The following is a 10,394-nucleotide window of genomic DNA, read 5'->3' as shown; positions in this document are numbered from 1 at the left end:
AGAGGCGCTTTCTATGGCATGACAACTTCTGCTGACAGAATTAGGTAAGCTGTTATCCTTACTAAGCTGCAGGAGGCAGTATAGGGTCCTTATACACAATGTAAGAAATCAACTTGCAATCCAGTTGAATTAAATTTGGACAGATGGGTTGTTCAGTTGCTCCTGAATCCCCTGGACAGTGGTCTCAAACCAACTTTAAATCCCATCCCCCCCCCCCCCCCCCCCCAGTTGCTGCATAAAACTCACCCAAATAGTGGGAACTGACACCATACAAAGTATGGCTGCACATACAAAGTTTGAAAAAACAAAACAAGCCCTAATTTTAGATGTTACCTTTAACAAAAGTAGATTAGCTACCAAAAGAGCAGTATGGCACATGAGCAATGGGGCGAGGGCGGAAAGGAGATCTCTAGCCTTTGGACAATTGTAAAATAATCCCACTAACGAGCTTTTAAATAAAGTGCTACAACACGGGCTGAAGGGGTTTTTGTTGGAAAGCAAAATAAGGCAATGGTAGCAATACAATATTAGCCCCCACCTGTGACTTTTAGAAAGGGTGCTTGTGCCTGCCCTGTACGATACAAATTAAGATACACATGGCATCAAGGCAATTACAAGGTGTTGGCTTTAAGAAGCCATCCCATATAGGATTGTAGGAAGTAATTCAATAAGTTTTACTACAGCTTGGATCCCACTTCCAAATTGGCCTCACTTTGGATTTCTCTCTCCTTTCCCCTCCAGTAACACAAGCTGGACCTAGTGCACATTCAACACTAATGCTTCACAGTTTAGCTTGGCATAAGGATAATGGATATAAAAAAGTATATTAATTTACTAAACATTAAATAAATGAAATGCTAAGAGTGATTTTCTCCTCTTGTGGAGTTGTTTCTCAACAGGAATGTTGAGTAGCTTTGTTACTCCACACATTCGTTTTGTCATTGGATCGTCATAACATTCAAGTTTTGACTGGAATAGTTTGCTTGTATCTAGCAGTGCTGCCATCAGCCTCAGGTAAACCAACTGAATATTCTGTTGTGGCAATAAGCAGCATATCTAACGTGGTCTCAGTACATTTTGCAATGAAACGTATGAAAGGTCTCACATCTCCTTCATTGGCTGCTTCTAAGACATGATAATACTCCGCCCTTTGCTCCTTACGGATTGTGATGGGTGGATAGCCTGCCTGCATTAGTATGAGATTCATTAACAGGCGTGAGGTCCTTCCATTGCCATCTACAAATGGGTGTATATATACCAGTTTGTAATGGGCTAAGGCAGCAAATTCCACAGGGTGTAAGCTCATGGCATCTTCGGAGTTGATCCACTGTACAAACTCCTGCATCTGTTTCTCAACATCTTGAGGATGGGGTGGGATATGATGTCCTACAAACACCTGGGTAGTCCGAAACCTCCCAGCTTCCACGGGGTCTACATAGCCCAGCACTCTCCTGTGTATCTCCAAAATGTCGCTGATGGTTACAGTGCCTATTCGGGATACCAGTGTGGTATTTACGTATTTCATAGCAGCATGCATACCGATGACTTCATTCTGCTCCACGAGACTTTTCCCAGGAACAGCATATCTGGTCTCAATGATGTGCCGTATTTCAGAGAGTGTTAATGTATTCCCTTCAATGGCAACGGTGTGATAAATATGGTGGTAATAAGACTCTTCCATCACGCGACGCAGGGCTGAATTGCCTTTGGGGATTGACATCACTTTTTTAACTTTGCTGTCAATAATGCTAAAGTATCTCTGGTCTATCTCTTCAACCAGGGGCAGAGTTCGGTCCCGATTGATCAGAGCTTTTTCATGACAAGGAGAAATGGTCAGTGCTTTGGAGTACAAGTAGTCTGCTTGAATGATGTCTTTCTCCTCTTCAGAAAAGATGCCAAACTCATTCAGAGCATCCACGTAATCTGGATTCATTTTGAGGGCATACATGAAGAGTTTATGGGCTTTCTCACGCTTCCCCTGCCGTTTCATTTCAAGGGCTTGATTCAAAGCTGCTTTGGCTTCTAATTTGATTTCTGAAATGCACAACAACAGTACTTAGACACCACAGCGATGGGTATTAAGAGTGTTCCTTTAATACATATTAAAATGAAATTAATCAAGCCAAGAGTGATATAAAGAATTCATGTTCCAGACTTTACTGTGGGTTGCAAATACCAGAAACTCAGGCCAGGTCCACCCTACAGTGTATATGCACTTACACTAGCAAAACTGCACTGTAGCAGGAATAGCTTCTTTCACTCAGGAAGGTGAGTGGGCTGGAATACTGGAAGAAACAGAGTTTTGCTGACAAACTCCATTCACACTTGGAGGGCTTTGCAACTATAGTATACTGCTCCAGCTGTACCAGCAAAGCCTTCCAAGGGTACACCTGACCTTAGCCTAAAGAGAAAGGTATGTAGATCAGGACCAGCCCTGCCTGCACAGCTTGCTGGTGGAGAAGGCCTCTTGCTCCAACTACAACTAGCACAGGTGTTGCTATTACAATTAGATGACTGGTCTTGCCTAGTGTCCAGTTTTCAGAAATGGCAGATGGTTCATACGATGCACGTAGTCAGTTATGCAAGGTAGGTAATGGGATCAGTATGAAGAAGCATTTCTGCAGTTTCTTTATTGAAATATTTAATACCTTTCTAGTGCACTACAATGGCAGTCCAAAATACTGTGTTCAAGATCCTGAAATTTTAATGAAGCTTCACTGGAACAGAGAAAAAGTGGGAAGAACCTCTGAAAGGACCAACAGGGCTAGTAAAATACCAGCACACACTCCTTTTGTGGTTCAAATCAATGCGTGGTAGCCCAGTTATGGACTACACATCAGGAGTCTTAGCTTTTATTTTCAGCTTTGCTACTGACTTGTGTGACCTAGGTTTAATTCTTCTGTAAAATGGGGACAACTTCTCTCACTTGCAAGGGTGTCGTGGGGGTTTATTAACGTTTATAGAGTGCTTGGAGATCCTTGGATAAGGACTCTCTACAAATGCAGAGAGTTATACAGTCAGTCACGCAGTAACCTGTGTCTGCAGCACATGCTCCCACAACATTTCCCTAGTCTCTCAAGTGCAGAAAGCCCATTTCTTACCTGGGGAGGGTTTGGATTTCAGCACCAGCAGCTCTAATCCACTTGAAGTCACGCTGAGTCCAGTTGTCTGCCCTGTGTGCCTGGTAATCCCTACATAGCCTACTCCCAATTTAGTTTTCAGGAAGGAGAGTCCTTTGAGCACTGCCTGACACTGCTCTTCTACCGCAGCCAGCGGGAGCAACAGCACCAACAGAGAGCCCACCAGGAGCATTAGCACTGCTGCCCATCTGACACGGAGCCACAGACTCATCCATTTCAGCTCGGGATCCGCCACCACAGCCATCGACAAGAGATTCATCTGGCCCCAGGGGTGGGCACAAGGAGCATCTCTCATGGGCCGGGCCAGACCTGGGAACAGGAATTGCGTTAGCACAGGGGTTGTAGCCATGCCGGTATGATGCAGCAGCGAAGGCCGCGGTCTGGGACTCATGAGAACGGGGCTCTATTCCTGGCTCTAACACCAACCTGCTGGGCGATCTGGGCAAGTCACTAGCCCTCTGGGGTGCTGCTGTTTCCCACCCCACCTGGGTCTGTCTTATCTGCTCTGACTGTGAGCTCCTGGGGGCAGGGCCCCCCAGCCAGACCCCCAACGCAAATATCAAGAGAAGGGCTCCAGGGTGGGGATGGGCCATCTACGGCGCGCCACCCATCCCCGGGCTGCAAGATCCCAGGGGGTGGCCTGACGGGGGACCTGGGGCAGCAAAGCACCCAGCGACTCTGCGGTGCACCTGGCCCCAGCAGCCGGCTCCCCCCAGGGCTCCCTGCAGGCAGCTGGGTGGTGCCTGGCCTCGGGGCGCCCCCCGGCTGGGGCCCCCGGAGCGCCCCCCCTGCTGGGGCCCCCCCGGCCTCGGGCCGCCCCCCGCCTGGGGCCCGTGTCCCCCCCCTCGGGGAGCCCCCTGGCTGGGCCCCCCCCGGGCCGCCCCTCTGCTGGGGCCCGTCCCCCTCGGGGCGCCCCCTCCTGGACCCCCCCGCTCCTCTGGCCTCATGGCCCCCCCGGGGCCCGCCCGCCCGCCCGCTGTCCCCAGAGCTCAGCCCGAGCCCCCCAGGGCTTCCCGAGGCCTCACCTGGCGGCCGTCCCACAGACGCCGGCTGCCGGCTACTGTCCCCACCCGGGCCGGACAGGTCTCCGCGCTCCGCCCTGCCCCGCCCCCGATCACCACCATTGGCTGGTCCGCCCCCGGCCTCTCCTTCTCATTGGTCTTCCGGCCTATCCGTCTCCCCTCGCCCCGCCCCCTCTTCCGGCCGTGTTTCCCCTTCAGCTCCACGTCTCCGGCGCCGGAGAGGCTCGTGGAGAGCAGCGATAGGCGGGACGCTCACGCCAGTCTGAGCGCTAGCAGCCAATGAGAAGGCCGTTCGATCGTGAAGGGCGGGAGCTTCTATTTAAAAAGCCTGGGGGCCACCTAGCCGCCCAGCGGCTGGGTGCGGAGGGGGAAGCCCATCAGTGTTGGGCAGGCAGCCGCTGCCTTTAGGGGCCTGTTTCCAAGCTGCTGTCTGCATCCACTGGGGCTAGAAATCTGTAGGGAAATGGATGCCCAGGTTCTTCCCTCATCCTGGGACTCCAGGAGCTGGGGCTTCAGATAAGCCCTTCCTGGGGTGCTCAGGGCTGATGGGGAGGGGGTGTAGTGCTGCATGCTGGAGCCGCTTGGACCTGTGTGGGGATGGAGTTACCAGAGCCCTGGGTGTCTCCTGAGCTGTTCTCTGGCCCTGTGGCTGGCCGAAGGGCCTGAGGTGACTTGATTACGGGAGTGGCTGCTTAGGAAACAAAAATTTGATGAAGGGTTCTCCGCTCTCGCAGTGAAAAATACAGTGGGATCTCAGGGCTGCAAGCTGAAGCTAGACAAATTCAGACTGGGAATAAGGTGTGAAGTTTTAGCAGGGAGGGTAATTAACTAATGGAACAATTGACCAAGGGTTGTGGTGGAATTTTCATCACTGGCAATTTTAAAATCAAGACTGGATTTTATTTTATTTTTAAAGATCTGCTCTAGGGATCATTGTGGGGCAGGTCTCTGGCCTGGCTTATCAATAGTCCCTTTTGGCCTTGGAATCTATAAAGGCCTCGCAGCAGTGTCCTGCAGTGACCTTTTTCAGAGCATTTTTTGGTATCTGCAATGCACAGCCCACTGCCACTAAACAAACTCCAGCAGAGGGGTGTGATACACCACAGGTGAGGGAACGAGGAAGTGCTAGGCTCGGTCCCTGTTACCATCTCTGCCACAGAAAGGTTATGGGCCACAACAGAACTGTTGGAGTCTCCTGAGCTGTAAAATGGGGTTAATTACGTGCATCTCAAGTGTTTTTTAATGCTCTTTACAAGAGCGAAGTATCCTAGCAAAGCAGAAGAAAAGCCTTGGACTGCTGGCAATGCACAGGCTGCAAGTCTCATTTGAAAAACTTCCCTACTTGTCTCATTCACTGTTTTCCTTGCTGCCCCTTATGGCTGGAACTCCCTTCCCCCATCACAGTGCCTCACAGACATTAAAGCATTTGCCTTCACAACAAACCCAATGTGGTAGGGAAGGGTTGTTTCCCCTTCTTACAGCTGGGGAACTGAGGCCCAGAGTGTGACTTCACTCCTGGGTCACCCCGGGGTGCGGTGGCAGAATCAGGAAGATAATTTAGATCTGAGTTTTCTGTCAGTGCCAGAAGCATAAGTCCAGTTCCTCCATTATTGTGCTTGGAGCCCAAGTAATGGTCCAAGACACCACTTTTTCCCCACGCAGCTTCAGAAGTGGGGTTTTTGCCCATGAAAGCTTATGCTCAAATAAATCTGTTAGTTTTTAAGGTGCCACCAGACTCCTTGTTGTTTTTGTTGATACAGACTAACACGGCTACCCCCTGATACTTGCAACCTTTTTCAAGGACATTGTGGGGTGTTTTCTCTTTGGGTGATAAGCTGGGGGGAAGTGGGGAGACAGTGCTGCCTTCTGTGTCCTGAATGTTACCAAACAAACAATAAACACTTAAGTAAAAGCATTATTAACAGGGAAATCTACTCTTAGCAGGAGGTAATGATTTACACACATGACCTGGATTCTGGGCTATTTTTCACCTGTCTTCCACTGCTCCAGAGCTGCGCTGACCCTGCTCAGCTGCAGCTCAGAGCTAGGCCACTGCTGTCCTCCTAAGGATTCGAGGGAGGGCAGAGCTCTCTGGTGTTGACATTATACCAGAGGTGGGTGCTCATAGAAAATCTACCCACTTCTTTTTGATTCGTTTTAGATCAGAAATACGAAACGCAGTATCCACATTCTCAGTACTGGGACTTCTCCATGTGCTTTTTGACTTATTGGGATTGACAAAAGAAGCTTGATCAGCTCAATCAGATCTGCATCCCTAAAGGTAGCCTGACAGCATCTCAGCTAGGAGACCGCTCAGCATCAAACTGAGCCCAAGGCAAGCCCTACCGCAGGAAATTACCATGTAGTCTATTAATTTTGAACATGCCAATGTCCTTTATGACAAAATGTGGAGGAACAAGTTTTGGAACAATCAAATAGCCTTTGAGAGATCAGTGAAACATTTCTTCAAAGAAGCTGTAATACAAACACTGAATGCGTTGTCCTTAATGCCGTTGCACTCAAACCTAACTGGGGAATTAATGATTGAGGATTAGAAAACAATTGCACCTCAGTACATGCTGTATTTTTTTTAAAATTCAGACAGTTCCATGCTACATTCTAAGAAGCACATTTATAATCTGTCATTGGTGATCCCGTTAGATTTGATCTAATGGTACGGGCACAACACCAGTAGCCAGGAATGCTTGGGATCTATTCTTGGCTTTGATATCAACTTCTTTGAAAAGTGCTCCTTTTGTGACTCACTTGCCATATGTGTAATACAGGGATGAAAATACCGACCCATCCGTCAAGAGTGTGGTAAGGGTTAATTAGTCAGTGTTTATAAAGTGCTGTGTACATGCCAAGTATAATGACAAATCCATGGCAGCTTAAGGACTGCAGTTGTTGATAGGTTGCACACCATCATTATTCACAGCTTCACAAGGGGTAGCAGAGAAAGAATTCCAGAAGCCCAGGCCACTGTGACATGAACTAAAGGAGGATCATCATTAGCACTATAGGGCCTAAGATGCTTCTGAACTGTTCTGATTCGGAGGCCCATGATATACCCATGCACGCTCTCCAGTTCATTAAAAATAACATTACACTTCATTGTCTAGGGCTGTATGTTTGTACATTTATGTAGCCCAGAGGTTACTTTCCTTGCCGTGCCCTTTACTCAGGTTCTCTGGACAGGAAGTAGCCAAAAGTGGGTCTGAACGTTTCACCATTGACTCCCATGATGACTCTGTTGCTCACGTCATGACGGTCATATAATTACAGATGCGTAGACTAGAAGCATTAAGACCAGGTCCCATTAACAGAATTGCAAAGGCTTGATCATTATTATCATAGGCACCAATGGAGTTTTACATGGTGGAGCATTTTGTTCCTTCATCCCTGTCTCAGTACCATGCTCAACTGTTTATCCAACGGAGAAAATGTCCTTTGCAGCCACTAGATGGCAGTAATTCATTCTGCTTTTCTTCTCCCTGTAAGAAAATATTGCAATTTTTTTTCCCTTTGGACTCAGTCTGCGTTGCTGCATTTAGATGCAGTGAGCATGAAAAACAGAGTTTAAGGCTGAGAAGGGCACCAGAATGGCCTTGGGGACTGTTAGCATTGGCTGAAAGTTGCCTTGATGCTGTTTGCAATGAGCATATTTGAAATCTCTTCCTGATGAGCCGTTCTTGTTATATTGTATCTGTTAGCAGCGTGTGCGGTTTTGCCACTAGAATCAATTTTGTGATGGTGTTAATCTTTCATAACCTGTATCAGGAACTAAAGCAGCCATCTCTTACAGGCTCTCCTGGGCATCACACTTTTATTATGTGGTGTTGAAGGAAATTAAATCTTTGCAAAAATAGAGGAAATGATGCCCCTTGAATTTCTCAGTGTTGCAGAGGGTGAAATCAGGCCTGGAGGCTTTGGAGAGCTAGGATGCAGCCCAGTGTTAGGGTGAAGGGGATTTCAAACTTGCAGGCAAAGTCATTCAAAACTGTCCAGATTACTATGATCCATGCCAGAATAACACTTGGGAAAAAACACTTTTTCTTGGCAAGAATCCAGCTGCCAGAGACACCATTGACTGCAGCTAGAGACCTACATACCAAAGCTAAGTCATGTGATTTTGAACAGTTAGAAGATGGTCTAAGGAGAGACCAAATTATCTGTGGTATGTAGCTGATGACCAGGTCAGAGGAAGTTATTGTGAGAAATGGAGTAGATATCACAAAGTACAGTGAATATTTGGCAGGCTAGTGAAGACAGTGCTTCCCAGATAAAAGCATTAGCAAGCAGTGAACCATTTGAAGCGCCTTGATATGCAAGACAGGACAAAGGTAAATAAAAGGCAGAGGCCGGATTTGTTGGCTGTACATGGAGACATTTACAACACAATGCAAAGACACCCAGTACCAGGGGTGCTGTGCTTTGCATGCAATGAAAGCAACAATTTTGACAAAGTGTGTTGCTCCAAATACAAATGCCAAAGAAATACAAAAGCAAAAAACATGCATGCATATGTGGCTAGGGAACAAAGCTCTGATGAGGATGAGACAGAAACAGAGGTCTTTGTTGGCTCTCTTAATAAATGCCCAAAGCAAGGTTTTGTAGCAGATTGGTTTGTAACACTGGGAATAAATGAACAAAAAGGGAACTTCAAAAGCCCTGCTGGAGCTGCATGCTGTGTAATCACATCACACATGTACAGAACCTTCAGTGACGTCTAATTTTAACATCAGGAAGCTGGGCTTGTTTCATATAGCAGGTCCCAAGTGACAAGCCACACTGGAACATCTAAGGATAGATCCCGCTCAGCAGAGCTTGAGAGAGTGGGACAGGAAGTCCCAGGTGGGGTGGAAGAGACTCCCTTTATTTCTTGTGCTTGCTGTCAGCCCGGTTTGCTGGTTGGCTGCTGCTGATTTGGCAAGTGCTCAAAAAGCAATAAGACACAAAGGGTATGTCCTACACTGCACACTAACCCCAGGTTCTGACTCAGGTTTGAACCCAAGCTCCTCTTCCATCCACCCACACATCAGTCGGACTCAGGTCAACAAGCATCTGGAACCTGGGTTTTAGGGTCCTGGTAGGGGGGTGGTTCAGAGCCCAAGTCCTGCTGTGACTCAGGCCCCCGCCCTGGCATTCCGCAGTGTTGGCACGACACAGCTCAGGTTGCAGACCCTGGTCGCAGGGTCTGCCTCGTGCAGTGTGGAGGCATTAGTACGGCCGTGAGACCCGGAGCCTGCAATTGTAAACCCAGGCTTACAAGGCAGTGTGGACACGCAAGTTCAGGCTTAGAATCAATGAGTCCACAACCCTGGGTCCCACCAACTTGGGTTTACACTGCAGTGTAGACTTACCCAAAGGGGCATGAAAAGTCTAATCTGATTCAAACCCTTGACAGATGGAACTTTGTATGGGGAGAAGCACCAGTGAGATGTCAGTGTTTTGCCTGACAGCCGGACCTTGTGTTTGAGTGAAAGACCCTCTTCACCCTCAGGAATTTGTTTTGAAGTAAAAAATGTTAAAATTTCAGAACTTGCTTTGCTCAGGAAGTGCCCCAATTCTGTTAGCTTCCCAGGGTCAGAAAGTGGGTGTTCTCAGACATGGTACACGGCTCCCCCGAAATGTTTGGGTTTGACAAATGCTTTTGCCCAGCATTTCGCGACGGCATTCGTCGTCACTTTCGTGCGGCTCAGAAAACTAGGTCACTGGGGACTCTGCATCCAACGGGCCTTAACAGAACGAACTACCAAGTGACTTTCCCTGAGCATTTGGTTCTGGGCTGTCCTTGAAACTAGTGCAGAATTGCTGACTGTATAATAACTAGACATTTTGGACGGACTGCCACATATACTTGACTAATGTGATTCCATGCCAGGCAATTTGGAAATATATTAATCCTGCGAGCTACCTTTAGTGCTGATGATTTGCATGTCAGTAAAGGTAGGGAAATTGCCTTCACCAATCTCCTTTCTAAGGGCTCTGATCCTGGGAAGAGCTGAACACCCACAGCTCCTATTAACTTAATCAAGTCCAAGAGGTGATCAGCACCTTGTGGGATGAGCAGGTTCGTAGAGATAGAGACTCAGACTCTTACTCACTTTCCCCCCATTGCTGACTGTGGTAGTTTGACCGCGTGAGGAGGGTTTGGCTGTTAATGCAGCGAGCTGATGCTCATTCACAATGATTCCACATCAGACCCTCTGAAGCCCATGGATCAGAGACA

General features: G+C 48.0%; 1 protein-coding gene across 1 annotated transcript; it reads right to left on the bottom strand.

Moving 5' to 3' along the window:
• Positions 1 to 250: 250 nt before the first annotated feature.
• Positions 251 to 4,246, bottom strand: FICD (FIC domain protein adenylyltransferase). Its single transcript, XM_074972297.1, has 3 exons — positions 4,166 to 4,246; positions 3,102 to 3,449; positions 251 to 2,034 (listed from the first exon to the last, which is right to left on the bottom strand). The coding sequence occupies exons 2-3, from the start codon at positions 3,433 to 3,435 to the stop codon at positions 959 to 961; spliced, it is 1,410 nt and encodes a 469-aa protein (XP_074828398.1). The 5' UTR covers positions 3,436 to 3,449; positions 4,166 to 4,246; the 3' UTR covers positions 251 to 958.
• Between the last annotated feature and the right edge of the window lie 6,148 nt (positions 4,247 to 10,394).

Source organism: Natator depressus, chromosome 15 (genome assembly GCF_965152275.1).
Source record: "Natator depressus isolate rNatDep1 chromosome 15, rNatDep2.hap1, whole genome shotgun sequence".
Lineage (NCBI taxonomy): Eukaryota > Metazoa > Chordata > Testudines > Cheloniidae > Natator > Natator depressus.
The sequence above is the reverse complement of the archived record's forward strand: the minus strand, read 5'-3'. Positions and strand labels throughout refer to the sequence as shown.